The sequence below is a fragment of the Aythya marila genome (genome assembly GCF_965140915.1).
Source record: "Aythya marila genome assembly, chromosome: 1".
Lineage (NCBI taxonomy): Eukaryota > Metazoa > Chordata > Aves > Anseriformes > Anatidae > Aythya > Aythya marila.
The window spans coordinates 113,779,001-113,805,650 of NC_139042.1; the positions used below are offsets into that span (position 1 = coordinate 113,779,001).

At 38.2% G+C, this 26,650-nt stretch overlaps 1 protein-coding gene across 1 annotated transcript; it reads right to left on the reverse strand.

Annotated features, from left to right (window-relative positions):
* Positions 1-1,121: 1,121 nt before the first annotated feature.
* Positions 1,122-26,453, reverse strand: LOC309877389 (suppressor of tumorigenicity 14 protein-like; the record flags this gene model as incomplete). The annotated part of the gene is made up of 17 exons (XM_082758675.1): positions 1,122-1,338; positions 3,729-3,865; positions 5,456-5,727; positions 7,835-8,018; positions 8,645-8,764; positions 10,731-10,835; positions 13,730-13,863; positions 14,769-14,881; positions 15,589-15,686; positions 20,793-20,932; positions 21,822-22,041; positions 22,796-22,834; positions 22,931-23,112; positions 24,077-24,144; positions 25,081-25,205; positions 25,880-26,048; positions 26,373-26,453. The coding sequence occupies 17 exons, from the start codon at positions 26,451-26,453 to the stop codon at positions 1,180-1,182; spliced, it is 2,346 nt and encodes a 781-aa protein (XP_082614801.1). The 3' UTR covers positions 1,122-1,179.
* Positions 26,454-26,650: the final 197 nt, after the last annotated feature.

The window sequence follows — 26,650 nt, forward strand, 5'->3', positions numbered from 1 at the left end:
GCTCATGCTGGTTTGAAGACCAATATACCATAACACAATGCCACTACAATTGCTACGCACTACTTACAACATGAGAGACAGCTGAGTCTTCAGCTGTTTGGAGGGGGAGAAGAAAAAGAACAAAAAAAAAAAGTCATCTTGAAGTCTGGATACATACAAACTCACGTTCTAGGGTACAGATCTGAGTCCTGTTGAGATCGGATTCCCACCTCCTTTTATAAAGGAAATCATTCTGGTTTTGGTGATTTCACCATAATCTAATATCAAAGAAGGCGATTAACTCAAACATACAATATTCTCTTGATCAGCTACATGCACAAATACATCTAATAAAGCCTATAAAAGTGATAAGAATGGACAGTATTCTAAATCCCTGGCATTTTGCTAAGGAACTGGTAGTTTGTGAGGTCTTGTAGAATTTTTTCTTGGGAACTTAATTGAAACATATTTCTCAATGCATTTTGACATGCAGTTTCCTATTGTTTCATTAGAATTCAGTATTCCTTTCCTCTTCTTTAAATGTTATGCCAATAAAATAAATTATGCTCTTACTGCCTTTTTTTTTATCTTAATGTTTGTGAGCTAAACTTTTGGTGGTTTTAGTAGAAGCACAGGAGACAGCCTAAAAGTTACAGTCCAGAAAACAACAGTAATGCAGCATAACTACAGAATGAATTAATCTCAGATTTGTCTACTATTCTTACTATACTAATTGTATTTTGAAGAAACATGAAATAATTATTCATGTTTAGAATCCTGTAACATCACTAAGTGAATGTTAGTATTCATGGCCACATCCCAAATATATCCACATAGGTCTATGCAGCGACATATACAGATAGGAGGAGAGATACATGTGCATCTCAGAGATGGAAGGAGGGGAGAAATTTTTTTTCTCCTCCAGTTTCTAACCCCCCCAACCCATTTTTTATTTTTATTTTATTATATATTTTTTTTAAGGCTTTGCTGCTGGGGATAAGGAAGATGAATCCATAAGGAATGTGCAGTTGCTCTGAATCCAAACAATTCCTGCTGGATGAATAACAAATGATAGTTACTGTGTTAAGAAAGTGCATTCTTTCACAATGAAACAACCAACAGCATTTTCATGTCCATGACAGACTACTGTAGGAATCAGCTTTCATAATGGAGATCATCTGCATTTTCTCCTTTCGCACATCAGTTTGTATTCTGACGAATCCAGTCATAAAGTGCTGTCACCTTAGTGTATACACCAGGACGATTGCGCCGAGCACATCCTTCACCCCAGCTCACAATGCCGGCAAGGTACCATCTATTTCCCTTTCCTGTGCAGGCCAAGGGACCTCCAGAGTCTCCCTAAAATGAAGGGTGTTGAGCCATTAGCACCAAACACAGACCACTATAGCAAAAGTTAGTTACATAGGGACAGTAAATACCTGTCTCTCTTCTTTCTCAAATTACAGTTCAATATTGGCATCTACTATATACTCTATATATACTATATATAGAGTATATTATATAGAGCGCACCCAGATAAAATAGCAAATTTACTCATTTTGTTTTAAGTTACATAAGTAACACACCAATTAATACAACAGAAAGGCAAGAAGGTAAAAAATTGCTCATTGCTAATGTCCCATTACAGAATTCATAAAGCAAGTGATCACAAATTGAATGGGCAGAGGTAAAGACAGGGATGAAAAAGGGGAATGCTGCTACCATTTGACCATAAACTGTTCAGACTGAAGGCAGAATTCTCTGTGAGGTTAAATGGCAGCAAAAAGATGCCATGGAAAGGCACGTTTAGGTATTAGCAGCTTCAAATTCGAGACTGCAGCTACATTCATAGAAGAAGGAGAAGAAAAAAGACCTGAAGGGACATGCAAATAAGAACTGGCTTCTCAAAGGGAACATACAGGTCTGTACAGCAATGTAGAAAAGTAAAAAAAATCCTATTTAGATCAGTTCACAGGATCAAAATGCATTTGGGCTCAAAAGTGATTTGTGCCCTATGTTTTAACTGTCCATGCCTTCAGTGAACAGATCAGTTCACTTTTAAAAGCTTATAAATGCAGCTCATCTCTGCAGATTCTCTTCATGCATACAAGGCAAACCCATACACAAGTCTGCGGTTTGTCTGGTGCCCCCAGTTGGAGCTAAAACATGGAAGAGGGCAGAAGAAAGCCATGTGTTCAGAAGAGTAACAACAGAAAGCCATCAGCAGTATCCAACATAACTGGTGTTTTTATCACCGAAACTGATAAAAAAAAAAGCCAGAACAGTTATTCTCTCTCTCAGGCTGCTGTCATACTGGCATTTTTGATCATCCCAAGAGGCTGATCCTGAGGTGATTTGAGAAAGGAGGCTGGCCAACATTCTGTCCAATTACACAGATGGTTCCGAAAGACTGAGGGACTGTATGCAGTGGAAAGAGGAAGGATTCTGAAAAGAGGAACCATGAAAACCCAGCCTAGAGTGATAAGATGACTAAGTCTAAAAGAACACACACTATTTCTCACTGAAGTATCACATCATCTAAAGATGAAAGCTGTTTGGAAAATTCACATAAACTGGGAATGTACTGTACAAGTTACATGTCTATAAAGAAATAAGGATGCCTACAAGGCTTGATCTGTAGTAAAAGGGTTTCCTAAACTGCCAACATCATTATTCTCCAGCATTGCACAGGAAATATACTGGAGGCAGAAAGAAAAATATCAAACATGCTACCCAGACTAAGGAGTTAAAGGTCCAGAGGGCCAGCATACTTGTGCACAAACATGTTCTGATGAAAACTGGATTGACCAGTATGGCATATAGCAAAACTGGTTAAAATGACCATTTAAAAAAATGAACAGTACTTTTTAAGCAACATTTATTTTGGAGGAACAAGAAGTATTAGGTATATTGCAACATGTTTTAAGCAGAACAATTCCAAGGCCTAAGGTTATAAACAAACCACACATAAAACTAGCAAAAATAATACTCCATTGAATTAGAATTTACAGACTACAGGAGGATCCTACAAACAGCCCATTGTGTATAAAGAAGTTTGATCCATTAAGAGCTATGATCTTGCAAAAATTTTCCCATTACGGTAAAGCACTAAACTTTATATGTTACACAAAATTTCTACCAAATTACCACAGTCTATAATCAGTAACATTTTTCTCCCTTTACATAGTATCTGGTAAAATGACCATGATTGTAATTTGGAATGATTGTAATTTGGAAAGGGGATATTCATCTTAGAACATTTAAATCATGACAAAGTGCATAACTAGTTTAACAAATGGGAAGAAAAAAGAAGGCAGAGCCAAGACAGTTCAAGTGTGTCCAAAGAGCAGTTTCTGAGTGCACGCGCAAATAAACTACGTCATGTAACTCATGATCATGATGTAATCAAAACTCATCATTATACACATGAATGAGCATATGAAACTAAGAGGCAGCATTGCAATTGCATTTACCAAATTTATCTTACCTATGTGTTTTGTATTTCTTGCAAAGAAATCTCTTTCTTAAGAGATTCAGATATTATCTGTACCAAATTTCCTTTCTAATTTTCTAGAGCCTTTAATTACTGTATTAAATTATCTGTACATCCAAGACATTTCACTCTACTAGTAAGGGGAAAAAAAAAAAAAAAAAAAAAAAAAAGCAACAAAATGCTATCCCTAAATTCTGAACAGTTTTCCAATGAAAGCAAACCTTTCTTTGCAGTTGCTTGCCAAGCCCCATGTTACCTGGCATGCATCAATGCCACCATTAAGATTCCCAGCACACAGCATACGTGACGTAATGAGATCATCATACAATTTGTTGCAAATGCTTTGATTAATTATTCTCACTCTAGCTTCCTGCAGTGTTCTGGCAAGATGACCTAGAAAAATAGAAATGTTGCAGAAGTTATGGCAGCTCTACCACAGAGATCACTTATCTAAACAAAGGAGAATTGATCTAAAATCAAAATCTACCCAACTGGAAGCAGAAAACTAATTCCTCTCCCTTCAAATGTGGTCTGCATTCAGATTTTGAACACTGCTTTCTACGTAGACAACTCTAGACATAGACAACCCTATGTACCACCACTGTACCTTTTCCATTTCCTCAGCCTTTTTTATGAACTTTTTCTGCTGGAAAGTAATAAAAAAGAAAAAGCCATGTACATTATAATACAAGATTCCACACAATGTATCTTTTGAATGCCATCTCAAATTATGCTCAAAGCTTTGTTATTTGCATTATGGGTGTGCTCCAAACATGGTTTAAGTCCTAGTAAATGAAATTTACGTTTTCTATCTTTTCACTTCTAGGTAAGGAGCTGAGGAATGAAGCTGAGGGGTTGGGGTGAGGAAATCGAGCCTGTAAGCCACAATTTATACTAAAAGTTTGATTCTGTACTGTAGCATTGTCATAGGGTGTCATTGTTAACTACATATGCTCAGTCGTGTTTTGGCCCAACACTGAAAATAACCTATTTAATACCTGGATGATCAAAAGTACTGGCTTTTGGTTCGTTTGTTCATTTGTGAGTGGGATAGAAATCAAATAAGCAAATCAGAAAAATTTTGTTCCCCCCCCCCCCAATACTTTTAGGTTGAATTTAAATGTTACCTGCATTATGTTGTTACAGTACAAGAAGGCATCATTTGAAAAAATCTTTGCACTTTATTAGGCTGTTATGTGGTTATCTTAGATTTAATTTTTTTTAATTCACATTATGAAAGTATTAGCAGCTTCCAGTATTACCATATAGATGGCTTCTAATCAAACATGGAGGATTAATGAAGGATTAGGTCTCCATGCAACACTAGGGACTACTGCAATGCTGAGGAGCTGTCTAGGAGGTGCTGCCCAGGTCTCAGAGCTGGCTCCAGTTTGATGCTGAGATAGGGCCAAGATCTTGCATGCTCCCCCACTACCCCTCCTCCAACTCTGCTTGCTTTTTTTCTGCCTCCCTGCTTCAGCATGCTGCTCTGAGCTGTGCAGGCAGAACTCTTCATGTGGCATATGTGAAATTACCTTTAGTTAAGACAAAAACAAACAAACAAACAAACTATTTTTGCAGTTATTTCTGTTCATGGCCCCATATTGTCAACCGCAGTCTTAGAAACAAGGTCTTGCTCCTCTGCAGTTTCAAGTTCCTGTTTTCCTGACCTGAAGGTTGCTTATAACCTATTCACCAGATAAATTGAACCATGAGAATGAAAGGGGGCTTGTGTTTGTTAATCTATGATCATGTGCTTTTCAACAATGTGTGACACCATCTTTGACCGCCTCCTACAGAGTATGGGTTATTACCTAATATACAAATATTCAGAATTTACAGACTAGCTACAGGAACAATTTAAAGCTTTTTATTAACCTAAGTTAACCACAGGCATTTTTCTCTTAGGACAATAAATATTTCATTGTTAGAGTATAAAATTAAGCCAAGCTTGCAAGAAGTATATCCAGGAAATGAACATACTATTTTCTTTTATGGCTCCCCAGCCAGTTATATAGCAGACAGTTCCATAAAGAAATACTCTAGAGGTGCTTGGTAAACAAATAGGCTGTACCAGCTCGCTGAAGAATACAGGCATCTCCATCTCCAACAGGGCTATATCATAGTCTGAGATAGATTGGTCATACTGTGGGTGAACAATAATCCTTTTGATTGATCTCATAGCTACATGATTGCTTTTTTCATTAATAGTGTGTAAGCCCATATATGCTCTCCACCCTGAAGGAGCCGAGTATCTGTAAAGAGAGTGTTTTTAGAACAGCCCATTGCAAAGTAATGCAGCATCAGTTCACTCTGCTTTATATACAGTTTGGTATTTGTTGAGATTCATCAAAACAGTGACTGGAGTAGAATACCACTTAGGAGGATAGACATACTATATATAGTCTGTGTCTCCTGAAACATTAACTGACAGTATAAAATTCTATTTTGAAAATAACAACCTCCTGGAGCTATAAGATCAGTTCCATGCAATGCAGATTTTTCACCCATCTTTACCATAAGCAAAGTATTCCATATACTCTGCAATACTTACAAAGCTGGCTTTCATTCAGGGATAATGAAAACAGAGTGGTACATGTTATGTTGTTGTAAACCATGCAGTTTCACTCTGTAACACAACTGTATAGTTTTCTGTTGGCACAGAAACCAACCCCGTTGGAGTACAAAGGTCAAATCTTAGTCAGGTTAAAAAAAATACAGAGGTACAGATGCATGGGTAGATCACCTGTCTTGACCTTGGCCCACATGTGCTAGCCAAAGCAGAACCAGATCGAGCTATTAGCAATAAGTTTCTTGATACTCTGTCATTACTGCATTTAAACTTTCAACTAGAGTTGATGTATTACTTATTTCAAGTAAGAACCAGTAGTGGTCGTAAGTCAAACCTTGGTCTTAGTAGACCAAAGTAAACTGTTCTGACATACAAGCCTCAAACGCGCATGGCCATTTCACATTAGCAATGGTTCTTCAGGGTCTTGGTCATACTTGTGCTAAGTAACATGCCTGTTTCAATCATTAAATTACTTTGTGCAGATTGGATAATTAAACTTGAAAGTGGCTATTCAAACATAACTATATTCTATTTCAGCATGTCACTGCAGTCTTCAAATATTTATGGTCCAAAGCACAAGCATCAAAACCCTACTCAAAGTACAAATGGTCAGTTATTCTGAGAATTCTCTAACAGTCATGCTGACACTTTGCAACAGAGCAAAGCTGTTAGGCCTCAGATACCAGAGTTCAAGTTAAATCATGTTACACCAGGGCATACAGAACTGGAAAAAAATAGCTTTTTTGTCCTTGTACACATACATGTTTCTGTCCTCTGGAGAAAAGAGAGACCATCTAGTCATTTAAGGATAACTGGGATGCATTTACAGCTCAGGAAAATTTTGTGTACAACCACCTTTATGCTGAATAAAAGCTAGACTATTTCATGGAAACACGCTCTGAATTGCTATGTCTCCAATGTATCAACAACCTTTATTCAGCGTAGTTCCTCTCCCATTAATGCACTAATGCACATTCCCCTACTGTATGCAACACTTGTGCTAGCGGATTAGTAACAAGTATTATCGTGAGGGCATTTGTTTTATCTTGAATGTAAAGCACAGGCATATGATGCTTTCTTCATCAACTGAAAAACTTATGTGCAATCATATCACATGTACACATTGCAACAAAAGAACCGTGATGTGCTTGACAAGCAAAAATATGATCTCGATCTTGTTTGAGTATGTGTAAACATATTGTATAATTTAGAGTATAAGATTGTCTTAGACAAAGGCTACAAAATCTTTATGGTAAATGATGTCCAGCATACTGCCATGAATCCAATCTTAGTCTCAGCAATTGCCTTTTATGTCCAGAACACATTCAATCACTGAAATTGAAATGCATGATTTTCTATGCATTTTGAAACGTAAATGACTTAGAAGCCTTCTCAATTTACACTACCTCAACTGAACACTGGTGAGCTTTACTTGCTCCTTATCAAGAAATAGTTCTTTTCTTGTGAGAGAAAGGCCGTAGACTCAAAAGGGGAGGAAAAAACAAACAAAACTAAAGAAAAACCAACAACATTTACCCTAAATCAAAAACAAAAGTGTGTTTTGTCATGCAGGATTCACTGTCAATGGAAGCAAAATAACTGCTTCCAATATTTGAGACTTTCAAAGCCAGCATAATATGTCAAGGGTTCGTGTACCGATACGTCACAGAGTTATATGCTGACTCAATTTATATACACCTGGAATACCTACTGCAAACTTTTGAATGCAACATTTTGAGGTTATCCAACTTCTCATTGCAAAACTCTATGACAGCATAACCACTCCATACCTTACAGAATCAGAATCCAAGAAGCAATGGGCAGCAGACACAAGCCACCTCTTGGAAATAACAGATGCACCACAAACATGTCCATGTGCTCCCATTTGTAAACTTGCTTGCCAGGGCCACTTTCCAGGTTTTGCATCTTCACCTCCAACAATCCTATTTTTCTTAAGCAGGTGTCTTCCACAAGCTAATAGAAATAAGAGAATAAATTAGTAAAGGAAAATGCAAGATCATTTTACTTTGTCATGCTTAATACATAAGCACTTACCTACATACCCCAAAGCCACTGAAAAAGAAAATAAATAAAAAACAACCAACCAATCAAAAACAAAAACATATTTTCTTAGTGTGCAATTGGAACAAAGGTAAGGGTACTTGCCCATTTTTCACTCAATGGGTACATTAGGAATACACCAAACATTGCCTATCCACCCTTACAGATCCCTTAGGAGGTTAGTAACCCAGAAAGAAAATCCTAAACTGGGTTATTACCAAAACATTACTTGAATAAGATCTTCTATTCCTTCTCTCCTTACACAGATCCTTAACTATTTAATTCAGCTCAAATGAACACTAAGACCTACTAATTTAATAAATTGTAAATGTGTATTCACTTGTATTAAGTCATCACAGACGGATCAGTGAGTTTAAAACAGGAAGTACAAAATTCAAGACAGACATTTTCATACAGATGTTACCAGCATTTTTTTTTAAATTCAAGTCTGATGTTATCAACTTTTACTTGACCATAGCATCAATTCCTTACTTAGTTTCCCATGTCATTAACTAATCTTCAAACAAATGTTACCACACCACAGTTCATTTCATCAGATCCATCTGCACAGTCTCTTTTCCCATCACACTCAGGATTTGGTTTCAACAAGCATTTACCATTAAGGCATTTGTATGTATAAGGGAAGCAACTTTTGTAGGCTGAAATGAGAGAGAAGACAATGTCACATGTTTAAAGCCATGATTTCAAGTGATTATAAAAACATGCACATTCAACCTACTCATCTGTTGTGAAGGTTGTTCAAAGCCACACATTCCAACATGCCTGAAGCCATAGTCTGTGCAGGTGTAAACTGGTCCCTGTATCAACTAGGACAGTGGGAATCTTCTACTCAGATTAACGACTGCACTAATTTAAATCTCCACCATCTGTGAGGAAAGACAGCAGAGCCTTCAACTGCCCTCACTCCCATTTTATTTAACTCTAAACTGAGTGAACTAGGCTCATCAGATCTGCTGTTTTATCTTCACCAACAGTACTGGCATTGCAAATTATACATCTATGTAGCAGATGTCATCTAGAAGTCAGCTCTGTTTTTAAGAGAAAGTTGAGCACATATCATAGAAGAGCTTTATATCTTCCTCCAAGAAAATTTAGGTTAAGAGTTATCATAGTTTACTATGCAGGAATCCTGACAGATCTCAGCAGTGGGCATCCATTGCTATCATTCTTATTATCAGTTGTTTATAGTGACCTCTACACAGTGGCAGGGATTTTTCCAGCAAACAAGGACATACTGCTGACTACTTCATGGACCTTAGATTCAAAGCAAGGCAAATATTAGAGGCAAAATGCAGCAAGTCCTTAGGGAGGCATTAGTAGTACCAGCAATGTCATTAACAGTGGCATAAAGAACACGCACATGGCAAAAAAAGGGCAGAATTCCCCAAATTTATGTTTCTCTCCCTTACATTATTTTTTACTGATCCGGCAGTAGTTGGGGGAAAAATTGCTATTTTAACAGGATCACCATCAAGCTGTGGTTATGTCATCCAAATAAATCTTTGTTATCCTGGATTTAGCTTCATGAATTTGTCTAAACTATCCCAAAATCTAGTTATACTCTGCATGTTACATTTTCGTTATTATGAAACTTGCACTTAGTGCTATGACAAAATACACAGAACTACTAAATTCAGTAATAATGCAGAATCATTTCCATTCACACTCTATGAAAAGGCACTGTGAAGTAGGATGACTGTAACACTAAGATCACATCAGAAGAGAATTGAAGTTGTTTTGCAAATTAGATAGTATTGAGCAGGATTCTTAGATAACAATACTGTTATTACATTTAGTCATTGAGTTTGTAAGTCAGAGGACATCTCTAAGGATTCATTTATAACCCCAGTGGATCTGTGTGGTTACACCTTATGTTTCATTTGCACAGGGATCAGTATTTGAAGAAATATCAAAATAGAACAGGTTTTTACTTCAGTCATAGGTCCTTATCAGGAGGCTGAGCATATCATTTGTATTAAACAGCGACAACCACTTGTGACAGCAGCATGAATCAGTCCTGCTGCAAAAACAGAGCAGGGAATACTTAGTAGTTAAACCACAGCAGAGAGTAGTTAAAGGTAAATTATTTCATTAAGTTAGAAAAATAGCTTCTCAATTTTGTGTATTTAATTCTATTATTGATAGGCATTTGGAGATGCTGTTTGCTTTCCTTGCACTTCTCCAAACTTTTCTTAACTATGGACAGAAAAATCTGAAGAATTCACGTAAACTTGTACTGTATACTTATTCAGACAAGTAGAACCCACAAAAAGGAAGGGGGAGCCCTTTAAAAAAAATGTATTTTCTGTTGTAGGAGGAAGAAGATGGTATAGGCTGGCCATCAAAATTAGCAATAGCTGCTTAAAGTCTTTTCCAGCAAGTTAATGGACATTTACTACAAAAGTACTTCTTAGAAGGAAAAAAAAAAGCTTGGCTTTGTTTCTTACACACAGAGAATTCAACTCTATTTCTAATCAGCATGTCTACTGGAAGATTCACAGACTTAAAGATACAGTTTATCTGTGAAAAAAAAAAAGAAAATGAGCATATCCCTGCTTCTGCCTTGCACCATCTCTCAAACAATAACTAAAAATATATACTTACAGCAGTTCTCATCACTGTCCTCCCCACAGCTATCATCACCTTCACAGATCTTGTACTGATGCTTACAGTTCTCATCACCACAGTTCAACTGTTCTGGCTCACAACCTGAAGAAGAAAGGTCTGTAAATTCTTTCTATCTCTCATATCTGGCTAGTGCTACCTTCCCTGCTACAGGTCAGCTTGATGTTACTGTGCCATCTCTGTCAGACATAAATCTACCTTCTTGATAGCTTCAAGGGATGGGAAGATTCACTGCATTATTTAACTTGTGCTGTGCTCTGCTCTCTAACACTGGATTACCTTCTAGTAACTCTTTCTGGAACCTCTTCATTGTTTCCCATCTTCTTTGATGTGCAATTTGGATATAGTACTCTAGCTAAGGCCTTCCCACAGGCAGCTGGGAAGATCTCTTAAAACTTCTGTCTTACATCCTAGTGTGATGCTTTTTGGTTTTTGTTTGTTTTAAAGAAAAAAAAGAAAAAAGAAAAACAGCTGTATGATTTTGAGTCTCAAGACAGATTTTGAGCCACCTAAATATTTAATTACCTATTTTCAAACCTATACTTTTTTGAATTTAATATAATTTTCTCTACATATTCTCCAGTTCATCAGATACATTTAAAAATCTGTCCCTCTTCCCACTGTGTGGCATTTTTTTAATTTTGTAATCATCTGCCCATCATATAGATCACTATCAGAGATTATGAGCTGTCCAGTAACAGATACTGTCAAAATAACAATATAAGAAAATATCCATTTTGGCAATGAACCACTGGCAATCACACTCTGAAAACAGTTTTCTGTAGTTTGCTTTCACCTTGGTTCCCCTAAGTTTCTGACATAATACATTGTTAAAGTACAACTTCTTCTATATTTCTCATGGCATAGATCAAAAACAAAATCAAAAACTCCATCATGATTGCTCTTAACAATTTGATACATTTTTTCAATACTTACAAGTAGTTTATTTCAACTACTTGTTGCTTTGTTTCCTTTTTTTTTTTTTTTTTTTTTTTTTAAAGCTTAACTTGTGAAGACTGTGAAAAAATCCACATTTTTTCCTGTTCTCCCACTCTTTATAGGGATGCATGACATGGCCTCTCCTCCAGACCTTTCAATTTTCACCTGTATCCTTCATGTCACCTTAAAGATAGCCGCCAGTATTTTATAGACTTCAGTCTTTCCAAATATCCTACAACAAACTGATTACAGGACACAAATGAGAAATAATTGCCCTGCCAATAATTAATCACTACCATCTGAACAGCCTTTCCAACCATCAGACTGATTGCCTGAAGAAGTGCACATTCCATCTGTACATCTAAATTGTCAAAGACAAGCTAAAAAACAAGAAATTAATGGCACTAACATGTTGTCACAGACTAAATTCATTAAGGCAGGACTGTGTCATGAAGAAATGTTAAAATGGCTATTAAATAACAAGGCTAATTCATTTACAAACTCAACTGAAAGTTAAAAAACTAAGTGCTATGTCACTTGGCATAATCTGTCAAAGATTTTTATTAAGCTGTCTGAATTAAATGGATCAATATTTATTAAATGGATGTAGAAAATTAAATTCACATTTACTTCCATAAATTAAGATCAACTTTGAGGGTTGAAAGTGATGCAGCAGAGGTACATATTACAGTTGATAGCAAGCATCTGTGTTTTTTCACTTTTTTTTTTTTTTTTTTTTAAGATAATACATTTGACACACAAGGATATAACGAAAAAAGACACAAGTAGGCTTAGCATCACAAGTTTCCTAATGTAAAAATGTTTTACCAATTCATCTCTGTCCCGCTACACTCCGAATTTTTTGATGTAAATGTTTTATGAAACACTTTTCAGGCCTAGAAATTTCATTATGAAACAGCCTTTCAACTAGAAATTCTTTCACTTTCACTTAAGCTAACTATTAATATCTAGGCAAAGGTGTTTCTCAGCAATATATCAGAAATGTTTGTTCTCTTCCACTTCTTCAGACTTAACACACACACACACAAAAAAAAAGTCTTAGGATTTGGCTTCTACACGCAGATACACAAATATCTGTAGAAGAATAAGCATACAAAAAGTTCCTGCTTCTCTCCAGGTCAAGGAGACTTAAATGTTTTCCCCTCTAGCACTGAACGCAAATTAACAGCTAAATCAGTTTGAAGGACAAAATACATTTGTCCCACATTTATCTATTTATCTAATCAATTCCAACCTGAAGTCATTTAATCCTGTTCACTGCCTAGCACATGATGCTGGCAGGAGGAAAATGCACACTATTGAGCCAGCACTAGCTCAAAGCAGGAGTCACTCTGCCCTTATTTCTGATGAGATGCAAGAAAAAAATGTATTTCAGACATAAATACTTCTAAGACAACAACAAACAGAAGTGCACTTGGTAAAAGCAACCCGAGGATCCAAGGTTTCACAATCAGATCTTTTGAAGTCACAGTGAATTTAGCTCCCTAGAGGTTAACTGGGAAAAGGAAGTTGGTCTGTTTAGATACAAAGAGAAAGCATGTATCTAGAAATTATTAAAAAATAAGCATTTACAAAGAATATACTGCATATATGTCTTGTCTAATTAAAAACACAAGTAAATGTTTCCATCTTCTTAAAATCCCTGTTTCACCCTCTGGATGTCTCAAAAAAGAAAAAAAACACTCACGTTGGCAAAATAGTTGTGCTTAGAGTCTCTCTGCCATACTATTTGCAGCTTGGCTATTTTAAGGTGTTGGTAAAATACCAAATAACTAGTTCTACAGAAAGTAAAAAAATTGCATTTCCACTTTCCATTTTACAGAAATTTTGTGAATAGTTAGAAACTAAAAGCATAATGTACCCAACTTTCTACATCTAGTTGTTCAATAAAATGCACAATAACACTTCAAGCATTCCTCTTGGAAAATAAATTAAGGAAAAAAAGGCACATGGAGTTCTTGTGTGTTGTTTGTCTGTCAAAGCTCCTTAAGAATCCAAGTGCATGCTTATTCACTTACGGTCTGTGTGACTGAAGGCTTTGTATTCAATATAAAACCCTTTATGGGTGACCAGCTCATCAGAATGGAAGTTGATTGCAACAGAATAGCCATATTCTTTGTTTCTGATGTCTTCTGAATTATCTTTACAGTATCTGACAGGCAAAAGAGAGAACAATGAATTTCTAAGCAAAATGACCATTACCACCCAGTTACTTCTACTGCTGAAGGGTACAAATGCCAAAAAAGTAGTAAAGATAAGTTTTTGTTGTCATTGTTTTTTTGTTTGTTTGTTGGTTTGTTTTTGGGGGTGGTGGTTTAAGTGTTAAAAACTTTTCAGTGCAACAGAAATATTATAAAGCCTATTTGCAAATGCTGTCCACTCCATTCCAACCCACCATACCCACAGCTTTCCTGGGACAGCAAGATAATCAGCATCAGAATCTACCTTATAAATACCAACCATTTCTTAGCATGCTTGCCTTCAGTTTTCCCATTTAGGTTAGCAAATTCCAGAGGTTACAAATCCAGCAATGATATCATACAACCAAACCCAAAAGCTGTTGCTATTTCAGTACATTCCTTCCAAGAGACAAATCACTCTGAATATTCCCCCTTCTCCCTCCTCAACACCCCCAATCCCCCTCCTAATTTGCTTTATTTACTGAAAACAGTTACAATCTGTAAAGAGTAACTTGCAAAGAAAATGAAATTTCAGATAACAAAAGCTCTTCACCCACATCAGTATCATATCCAGGAAATTCACAGTTTCACTGCAGCTGTATAAAATCCCACAGTTTTCTATGTGGTTGCTCTCAAGCAGCACAGCAAAGTAAATATTTACCATTGCAGGAAAAGCAGGATGCTTAAATTAACTTAAAGACAAATGCTTAGTACTAAGGCAGGTTTAAGAATATTATTCTACTGTAATTCAATGAAAGTATGCCTTTATTTCTTGAAATGTATCGTTCTACACTGATGTTTTTTCCTTAAGGTGTTTCATGTTGCATAGAACATTAAAGAACACATTAATATGTCAGAAAATAGTGTATTTACTCACCTAACTCCTTCAATTTCTAACCAGTCTTTGTCACATTTACTGGACCCTGGCGACTTCTCTTGAATTTGTATTACAAGGATTTTTAAGGAGAGCTTGTAGGCTGGCAATGGTGCCTAAAAATCAAAGGACATGTATCCCAACATACACAACCACAAACCATAAAAGGCCTAAGCTTCTGAGATAGTAAATCTTGTTTACTTATTATCAAATAGAAAATATTGCCTTTTTTTCTTCTTTATGATGCACTTCAGCACCTTTGAGGAACCAAAAACTTTCTAATTTAAACATATATATAGAAAGATTTTTAGGCCAACCTTTGGCCAGAACATGCCAGATAAAACCTTCCTGCAGCCAAAATGAAGTACTATATCTTGAGGTTCACGCTATGTTTGCATTATCATGTGGTTCCAGTAGGTCAAATAAAATAATTAAGAAGGTCCTGATTCTACACAATTCAGGGAAATAGTGTATTGTGTATTATAAGGTCATGTAAATCATGTCTCATAATTTCTTTTCCTAATATAGAAGCAAAGCACAGACTATTAGCCATTTACTCTGGCTGTTAGGAATTGTCATCCTATCCACAATTTTGCATCTGTCACTAGTAACACAACCTTTTGGAAGCTGGAAATTTCTCTCTCCCATAGATGGTACATGTACATTAAGAAAGAAAAAACAGGGTGTACTAGAATAAGTCAGGTGCAGTGGTCTTAGCATGCTCTCCCTTCATTTCACCCACGTCAAAGAACATTTCAGCCAGTTTTATGTCTATATCACATGAGGTAAGTCACCACAACTCAGAAAATCTCCCATCACTTACTCGTATGATCCAGCTGCAGTCAATATTTGGAGGGTAGTAACTCGGGAAATAAGGAGAGCTCAAAGTTCCATTCCAGGATATGTAATGACCACCACACACTGGGAGAGAAATACATCAACAACAAACACAGTTAGCTCAAATGGGCTAAACTTGTGAGCCCACTTCACTTGCTAGGATCCTTCTCTATGCAGAGTTGGAATAATGACTTGTAACATGATTAAACTCCGTTCTTGCCTCTATTAACTGAGAATCACAGAATCACAGAATCACAGAATTTCCTAGGTTGGAAGAGACCTCAAGGTCATCGAGTCCAACCTCCAACCTAACGCTAACAGCCCTCCACTAAACTATATCCCTAAGCTCTACATCTAAACATCTTTTGAAGACTTCCAGGGATGGTGACTCCACCACTTCCCTGGGCAGCCTGTTCCAGTGCCTCACAACCCTTTCAGTGAAGAAGTTCTTCCTAACATCTAACCTAAAACTCCCCTGGCTCAACTTAAGCCCATTCCCCCTCGTCCTGTCACCAGGCACGTGGGAGAACAGGCCAACCCCCACCTCGCTACAGCCTCCCTTGAGGTACCTAAAAAGAGCGATAAGGTCACCCCTGAGCCTCCTCTTCTCCAGGCTGAACAAGCCCAGCTCCCTCAGCCGCTCCTCGTAGGACTTGTTCTCCAGGCCCCTCACCAGCTTCGTCGCCCTTCTCTGCACCCGCTCAAGCACCTCGATGTCCTTCTTGTAGCGAGGGGCCCAAAACTGAACACAGTACTCGAGGTGCGGCCTCACCAGAGCTGAGTACAGGGGGACGATCACCTCCCTAGCCCTGCTGGTCACACTGTTCCTAATACAAGCCAGGATGCCATTGGCCTTCTTGGCCACCTGAGCACACTGCTGCCTCATATTCAGCTGACTATCAACCATCACTCCCAGGTCCTTCTCTGCCTAGCAGCTTTCCAACCATTCCTCTCCCAGTCTGTAGCTCTGCTTGGGGTTATTGCGCCCCAGGTGCAGGACCCGGCACTTGGCCTTGTTAAACTTCATGCAGTTGACCTCAGCCCATCGGTGCAGCCTATCCAGATCCTCCTGCAGAGCTTTCCTACCCTCGAGCAGATCGACACACGCACCTAACTTGGTGTCATCTGCGAACTTACTGAGGGTGCACTCGATGCCCTCGTCCAGATCATCGATGAAGATATTAAAGAGGACCGGCCCCAGCACCAAGCCCTGGGGGACGCCACTAGTGACTGGCCTCCAACTGGACTTGGCTCCATTCACCACGACTCTTTGGGCCCGGCTATCCAGCCAGTTTCTAACCCAACGAAGCGTGCGCCAGTCCAAGCCAAGAGCAGCCAGTTTCTTGAGGAGAATGCTGTGGGAAACAGTGTCAAAAGCCTTGCTGAAGTCAAGGTAGACCACATCCACAGCCTTTCCCTCATCCACCCAGCGCGTCACTCTGTCATAGAAGGAGATCAGGTTCGTCAGGCATGACCTGCCTTTCATAAAGCCATGCTGACTGGGCCTGATCGCCTGCTTCCCCTTCAAGTGCTGCATGATGACTCTCAGGAGGATCTGCTCCATGAGCTTTCCTGGCACTGAGGTCAAACTGACAGGCCTGTAGTTTCGCGGGTCTGCCCTCCGGCCCTTCTTGTAGATGGGCGTCACGTTTGCTAGCTGCCAGTCGATTGGGACCTCCCCCGATAGCCAGGACTGTTGATAAATGATGGACAGTGGCTTGGCCAGCTCCTCTGCCAGTTCCCTCAGTACCCTTGGGTGGATCCCATCCGGCCCCATCGACTTGTGCACATCTAAGTGCCGTAGCAGGTCACCAACCAGTTCTTCATGGATAATGAGTGCCACATCCTGTTCGCCATCCCCTTCCACCAGCTCAGGGTACTGGGTATCCAGAGAACATCCGGTATTGCCGCTAAAGACTGAGGCAAAGAAGGCATTGAGCACCTCCGCCTTTTCCTCATCTCTTGTAACTAAGTTTCCCCCCGCATCCAGTAAAGGATGGAGATTCTCCTTAGTCCTCCTTTTTGTGTTGATGTATTTATAAAAACGTTTTTTGTCATCTTTAACGGCAGTAGCCAGATTGAGCTCCAGATGAGCTTTGGCCTTACTAATTTTGTCCCTGCACAGCCTCGCTACTTCTTTAAAGTCCTCCTTAGTGGCCTGCCCACTTTTCCAAAGCTTATAAACCCTCTTTTTCCTCCTAAGATCAAGCCACAATTCTCTGTTGAGCCAGGCCGGTCTTCTTCCCCGCCAGCTCGTCTTTGGGCACGTGGGTACAGACCGTTCCTGCGCCATGAAGACTTCCCTCTTGAAGATCACCCAGCCTTCCTGGACCCCTCTGCCCTTCAGAACCGCCTCCCAAGGGACTCCACCAACCAGTGTCCTGAGCAGTTCAAAGTCAGCCCTCCGAAAGTCCAATACAGCGGTTTTACTGGTCCCCTTCCTGGCCTCGCCAAGAATAGTGAACTCCACCATTGCGTGGTCACTCTGCCCGAGACAGCTCCCGACGATCACGTCCTCCACCAGTCCTTCTCTGTTTGTGAAGAGAAGGTCTAGCGGGGCACCTCCCCTGGTAGGCTCACTAACCAGCTGCGTCAGGAAGCTATCTTCCACGCTCTCCAGAAACCTCCTAGACTGCTTTCTCAGGGCTGTGTTGTGCTTCCAGGATATGTCAGGGAAGTTGAAGTCCCCCACGAGTACAAGAGCTGATGATTTTGCAACCTCTGTCAGCTGCCTGTAGAATTCCTCATCCGTCTCCTCATCCTGGTTCGGCGGTCTATAGCAGACCCCGACCAGGACACTAGCCTTGTTGTCCCTGCCGATCCTAACCCAAAGGGACTCGACCTTGTCATTCCCAACCTCGAGTTCTACAACCTCGAAAGACTCTCAGTTCTTGCCTCTATTAACTGAGAATCATGTAATTAAGCTCAGTTCTTGCCTCTATTAACTGAGAATCATGTAATTTCCAGCTTCCTCATCTGACTTTTTTTTTTTTTTTAAATCAAATTTCAATTGAGAACATGTACAGAACACCTCTGACTGGAGTTTTAAGAAAATATTCTTTGACATGAAATGGAAGAATGAATCAAATGCGTACACAATAGAACATCCCTCCCCCTGCTTCTAGTTTCCTTCTGACCTTTCCGTGGACATTTTTAGAAATTAAAAAGCATTCAATGAGTGAAAACTCTGATTATCTTCATGTAAACCAGGAAGTTTGAATGTGTCATTTCTCTGTCTGAAAATGCATACCACTTCTGAGCAATATCTCTGAGGTTTCAGTTTCTACCAAAAATTCTCCTAGATATCCATTCCCTACTGTTTTTGCTTTTCCTTTAGCTAACAAAGGAATGCAAACATGTATGTTAGTGAAACTGAAGAAATTTTTTAAAGTACCATAATTTTGATGCACAGACTGGGTGTTACATAATTCTGAGCACACATCTTCAGAACAAAGTATTTCTAATTTTCAATGCCCATAGGAAGAGTGTTTGATTAAACAACACCCACAGAAGCATAAGTTCAAATGGATAACCTCCTCAGAAGCTTACAGATATGGTATCCTCTATGATTTGTTCCACATTAAAAAAAATAAATAAACGACTTCTTAAATGTCAAAAACTTTCATTTGGACTGTACCAAATAACCATGGGTTAACTTTCTCTTGTGAATCTTTTCTATCTCCCATAAAGCATTAGGGCTTATCCAAAATATTTTACTAATCACCCAAAACATCTGAAAAATTCATAGTACTCCATAGGTTTGGAATGTATTTCTTGGGACTTGGATCCACTTTTATTATACAGTCAACTACATTGAAAAGTGCTTTCAGAAAAGGATCAAAGATTAATATTAGAAGTCTTTGCTCTCATTTTCAATTTTTCATCAACACACTTCCCCTGAGCTGGGGAGCAGTTAACAAAACTGGTAGTAGTGCTACTCTGCCACTGGGGCGTTTGTCTAGACAAAGTGCCTGTAGTGTTATCTGGTTGCCTACTCTGATTCTGTTACTCATGGACAACAGCATTATCTATGTAGTGTGAGTAATCTCTGGGAAAGATGACTTGGGTAGCAATCAGGAAGAAGAAAAATCTTCGATACCAAAGAATATGCATACTAAGTCAGTTTGCAGATGATACTAAATTAGGAAGAGTTGTCAACTCCCTCAAGGGTAGAGAGGCCTTGCAGAGAGGTCTTGACAGATTAGAGGGACAGGCAATCATCAACTGTATGAAGTTTAACGAGCAAGTGCTGGATTCTGCCCCTGGGATAAGGCAACCTTGGATACACATACAGACTGGGGGACTAGAGGCTGGAGAGCAGTCCAGTGCAAAGAGATCTGGGCACTCTGGTTGTCAGCAAGTTGAATGTAAGTTAACAGTATGCCTTGGCAGCCAAAAGGGCCAACCATATCCTGGGGTTCACCAGGCACAGCATCGCTAGCTGATCAAGAAAAGTGATTAAGTGATTGCCCAACTCTGCTCTTTACTGGTTTGGGTACTCATCTCAAGTACCATGTGCAGTATGGGGCACGACAGTATAAGAAGCACAGAAAACTATGAGACAGTGTCCAAAGGAGGGCTACAAAGATGGTCAAAGATTAGAGGACAAGATGTATGAGGAGCAGCTGAGGTCACTGGGTTTGTTCAGCCCAGAGCAGAGCAGGCTGAAGGGAGGCCTCATGGCAGTCTGCAGCTCCCTCACGAGGGGAGCGGAGGGGCAGGCGCTGAGCTCTGCTCTCTGGGGACAGCGACAGGACCCGAGGGAAGGGTCAGTCTGGGAGTCAGAAAAAGGTTCTGCACCCAGAGGGTGGTCAGGCACTGGGACAGAATCCCCAGGGCTGTGGTCAGGGCACCGAGCCTGCCGGAGCTCAACAAGTGTTTGCACAATGCTCTCAGATAAAGGGTCTGATTTTTGGGTGGTCCAGTGTGGCCTGGGGCTTGATGATCCATGTGGGTCCCTTCCAGCTTCGGATATTCAGTGATTCTATGATATTCTCTATTCCTTGTTCAGTTCTCAGACATTTATTTTAAGTGGGTCAGAATCACAATTGCCTGATTTATACACCAACACTCACTCCCCCAGATATAAGACACATTCGGGCAATATCAGCTTTTTTTTTTTTTTTTTTTTTGAGGTAATGAGGAATAAATCTGCTTACGTAAGACATTTGTTTATACTTAGTCACTTACTGACTTTAGGGATTGCCTGAAAGTGAGCTTTTAGTATGTTCCTTTCTTCTCTTTTGTCCAGTGAGAAGGTAAGCAACATTACATTTCTTGATGAAGTTAAATGTATAACAGGAGGCGACCAGGCCCCAGATCCACACCACCTGGATTACAAAGATTGCATTTAAAAAAAAAAAAAAAAAAAAAAAAGAAATGAAATGAAAGAAAGAAAACAAACAAAAAAACAACTCACATTCCTGTCATCTTTGCTGAGAAGCTGGGCAAAAACAACACTGATTTGGTCATCTGTGCTTCAGAAGTGTTCCCCTGTCTACCACTTTGCTTTCATTCTTCCACTTCATTGATACTACATGAAATGCTAGAGTTTCATCACATAAAGGCTGAGTCACTCAGGCTAAGCATCACAGATATTCTTGCCTAACAGGGACCCTATGTTTTTCAGACCTAAAGAAGAATCAGAAAATCAGTGCTGGATTAGGTTACTTCAGTAGCAGCAATAGTACTGAGAAGTGGGTAGTGCTGAAAAGGCCACAAGTGCTCAGGGTAGAAGTGTTGTGCAGCACCTATGCAACAGATAACAAGCTCCAAAACTTTTCAACCTATTCACATTTAGTCCCAAGAGCTGTTTCAAGATCATCTGATATCATTTATGCAAGTGGACTACAAAGGGACTTTGGGGAGGAAGTCCTCTCTAGATAAAAGCCTGTTTTCAACAGAGGTTTGCCTGTGACTGGACATATTTTCTAAGTAACAGAATACAGTACTATAAAAAATTAAAGCCTTTATCTCTGTATCAATAATTGTATGAAATCAAACACTGAAAAAATAGAATGCAAAAAAAAAAATGGAGTTATAAATCAGTGGGGGTGGATAATATGGAAGATCTTTTCATTACCTTATTCAAGATTTTTAATTAAGATCTAATTGGAGGGTTTTACATTTTGGCAGCCTGTTTAATATCAATTTAAAACTCTGCAGTTTCAGAGATTTTCTGTACAACTCCAAAAACATCTTTGTCCTGTACTACCATACCTTGCAATGATCTTGTTCTGCAGAGGAAGAAGGAAATCATATGCAGATAAGTGGTGTGATGCACAGTTCTCTGGAGCGACACCATGCAAAGTGGTAACTACCAGTCTCACCACATAGTTAGAAGGAACACGCAACCTCCATTGATAAAAAGACTTCTTGGGATTCATCAGAGTTAGAGTTCTGTTGTTACCTGGCTTGGCATACAGGTCAAAGGATACCACTACACAAAAGAATCTAGATTAGTGTCTGAAAAACTGTTAAGTTGAAAGATAAGTTATTGGCAAAAGTTTCAGAAGAGGTGGCAACAATCACCTACCTGCACTTCTTGACTATTCTAATCTCTTCGTCACTTACTTCCACAAATCTACCCCTTTCCCTTCCAGGCTGCTTCCCTGCTCCCAGCAAGGAAGCACAATGCTTCACAACCACCACTGGTTCATCACACATGCAACAAGGAGAAGGGGACCTGGCTGCAACTGCTATTATCTCTGATGGAAATCTACTGCTTCCTTTGACATTTCTTCGTCCATCTTCATGCAATGCAAACACTAAGTATAGGAAGCTAATCTTGAGGCTTGTTTGGTATAGAAAATTCAGGCAAAGCTAACTAAAGTTCTCCAGTATTTGACTGAACACTAAATATGATTAAAAAAAAATATCTAGTCATAAGGTAAATAAATTTTGTATAATTTTATGCAGTAGCTTTTTTGAAAATGCCAAGGAGCCACAGCTCACTGCAATTCAGTGAGGACTACTCAACGTCAACCACTCTAGTTAGCACATCAGATTAAAAGCTGTGAGACATTTTCAAACCAGCCCTTATTTAGTGCAAAAATAGGCCAGGGAGATCCTTACTCTGGTTTGTTTCATAGGCCCTACACCCATATAAGAATAATTGGGAAAATGTCTTTTTCCTTTTACTGGATATATGTTTTCCCCCAAAGCAATTCTGCTTTGAACTGAAAAATAATTACCTGATTTTAGCATCACATCATATTCTGTGGAATCTGAAACTGAAATTTAACAACTGTCAGCTACACAAGCCAAAGACACAAACTGAAGAAAGCAAAATAGGCAGAATAGATATTAAATGACAAGTACATTGTTACCAAAAAGCTCCATTGTAACAAGATCAAAATCTTTCTCCACAGAAGTACTGAACATGTGAGGGATTTGTTTACTACTGATTTCTTTTTGTTCCAATGGGATTAACTTTTTAAGAGAATCAACAATATCTTGTGGTGCCCAGAATGTATTCCAGTAGTAAGCTCGAAGTCCATACTCTCCTTCACTGTGTGTGGGGAAAAAAAAATAAATAATCATAAATACACTGTAATTAGTATTTTGGACATGCTTTCCACTAGTCTGCATTTTTGGCTTGCATAGTTTTATAGTCAGTTGTAACTGCCAAGGGCTGCAGCTTCACATGGTGGCAAAAAGCTCTCTCATTCAACATTTTTTAATTTTTTTTTTAAATACATTAGAAATTCTTGGAAAATATACTGCTTAAACAGTAACACAGAGACTGACAACTACACCTAACAGAAAATCCTTGAAATAATTATATGGAATTGGATGTTTTCATCCCTGCTGTATAATTAAAAGGTCATATTGTTCTAGATGCATTTTTCTTGATATATTTTAACTGAGGCTACACACTATACAACAATATAATTTTATGCCCATACTTTGATACAACACTGCACACAATTCATGTTAAAATAAATTATCTGCATAAGTACAAACGCAAAGTAATGTTCCAGTGATTCCAAGAGACTGTTCATCACAAACCTCCTTCCAAAATGGCTTACGGACTGACCTTTCAGAAGTTTTTAGTGATTTTTTCAGAGACTTGGGACAGCAATACATCTGCTCAATGTATTTGCATTTCTCAGCAGGAGCTTAAATAGAGTGCCCTGCCCACAATTGCACATTTAAATTTTGTTTGGAGGGGTTAAAAAGGAACTTCATTTAAATAGACAAAACCAAAATAAGTAGCAGAGGAAAAAAAAAAAATACAACATGCCGAACTATGATTTCAAAAAACAGTAGGTTAATTGTTTATGGGTGGCTCCATTTCACTCACCATTTCTACAGAGACCATGAATCACACTGTTAGCTTAGTTCACATCTTTATTATGTGTCTTTCATTCCCTGATATAAAGATCTGCATATTATCCCAAAATAACTCATTTAAAATCAACCAAAAAGACTAGAGTAACATAATTAAGTATCTCATATGTAAACCTACCTACCTGAATGTAGCCACTACAGATTTCAAGTAGTACTTTCCCAAGGTGGAATACTCATAGGATTCTGCAAACTGACAATTCAAAATATATATATTAAAAAAAATGTGAAGTGTTATGTTTTACCGTTAATATAATCTGTTATGTTAAAAAGTATTTATCTTATTTCTTCCCTTAACAAACATCCTACATATGACAGACACCATTAGTAATTTTCACAAAATGTGTCAAATAATGATCATAAATGTGCATTCATTTTCCATTAAAAAATAAGCCATCGCATTTACAAGAACATTGAGAAAACCCTTGATAATTACCCATGGAAAAGAAGCATTTATAAATACAGCTTTTTTTTTTTTTTTTTTTTTTTTTTTTTTTTAAGAGTTTACATAGTTATCTAAAATTTGTGGCAAATTTCTGTCATGCAATCTGGACATGAAAACTTGTATTGGCTATGCACAAAGCAGCTCTGAGACACTCAATTAGCCCTTTTGGAAAATACAGGCTAACAGAGAACTGCTTTGTGTTTAAGCCTTCTGTTTGCAAGTACCATAGAAACAATATTGATCTAAAAAATACAAACCTGCATGAGAACTTTTAGAAAGCAAGCATTGTTGTGGGAATAAAGGAAAACAAAATAAAAGGTCATGAATCAAATTCAAGCTATAATAAATAAATAACAGATCAAAGAGAAAGTAAGTAGCAAGGAAAAGCGTTCAACTATACCAAAACAAAACAGACTCCTAGGCTTGTTTAAGAATAGTTCATCCATAACCTTAAACCTCTCAGACACTTTTTTTTTTTTTTTTTTTTTTTTTTACCACGAGGGACAGATATCTCTGTCTATCTGCATTCCTAACATGGTACGCCTCCAAGCCACTTGTTTATTTTAAATTTATATACTTTGAAAGGAAAAAAAATGTGTCTCAAACTGGAATCTTCTCCTCAATCTCAATTTGATTCTGTAACAAATATTTTTAAATAATTACTATACTTATATAGGAACTTACGTAATTTTGGATTGCTTCTGCTTGCAGGAGGAATTTCTGTGATTTTGGATCACTGAGATCATTTGTGTAAGTCAGATTAGGAATTTCTACACTTCCACCAATATATATAAAAGAGAAAGCTGGAGCTGAGAAAAAAGCATCAAAAATTACCACATCTAATAACGTTATGGAAAAGACTCCAGAACAAGAAGCTTGCAGAAAAATGTATTTGTCCTAGCATCAACAGGCATTAGTTCTTAAGAGAAACAAATACTAACAACAAGAGTGCTGAGACAGTTCCACCGGTAGAATAACAGAGAGAAGAAGAATGAGGTATAGGTTCAGATAAAAGCATCTCCTGCAAAGCTTTCAGATAAGCATTTACTAATAAAACTCTAATTGTTAAACTTCCATATTTTACAGTGCAATCCTCCTGGAGAGAGACGATTTTAATGTCTATAAGTTGAGATTTGGGAAGAACCGTATAAAAATCAGTTATCCATTCTGTTTTGAAAAAGTGAAGTTAGACGGTTAATTCCTATAGGTTCTTAGAAGAAATGATAGCAATTATCATGATGGTATTCAGAAACAGAGACAAACAATTAGGAATAAAACATATACCATCATTAATCTTGTGCAACTATCAACCACTAATTATTGTGCATTTTGTTCCGTTTGTGAAGATGTTAAGGAGAAAGGAAAGTCAGTAATTACACGCACATTAAATGTCTAGCTATTTAGAGCAGAGCTTTTTACGCTAACTATTCACACAGTGCAAAACACCCATCCCATTCACACTATGCTAGGCAGTAACACTTACAGAATGAGTAGTGCAGGACTAGCACAATTACTGTAACCATTAAAGAAACCAAAGGCAGTATTCCCAGAAACCATCTTCTCCAGAAACACAGCCTCTTCCATTTGAAAAAATGGTATTTCTGACACAAGCCCTCTTGGTAGGACAGGTAGTAGGGAATATATGGATTTTCCTAAAGATAGACACACATCAATTAGAAGAGCTCTACAAGAAGAGCCACTGTATCTCTCCTTTTTTTTTTTTTTTTTTTTTTTTTTTTTTGGTGTGTTTGCTCTTTTAGTTTTTAAGAGACATTTAAATTAAGATCATGCCTTTCACATTATCAGTTATGTCACACATGAAACCCACATATTTCTGGGTCACCTTGCAATTGTCATTTCAAATTATAAATGGGGAGGGAAATTACTATTACTTCAGTTATGAGCAATTACATATATGAAGAACATAGAACTAACAGAACATGTTTCTGTTTTAAAGCATAGCTGATAACTCTTACCTGCCCAGCAGTCTGCTCAGAGTGGTATGGAGTTGGTATGCTGTACACAGAAACCCGCCCAGAGCTGATAGCCCGTATCATGATGCCTTGACAAACACCTTTCAACAAACCTAATAACAAAATCATAGATGAACCTCATTTATTAAATATAACCCAAAACTTAAATGTAACCCAGAAGAGCATACTGCTCTCCCCTCAACACAGACCAGGCTTCTCTCATTTCACCTTTGCCATCCTGCTCAAAGCTGGAGCCAGGCAATCTGCAATCAAAGAAGGTG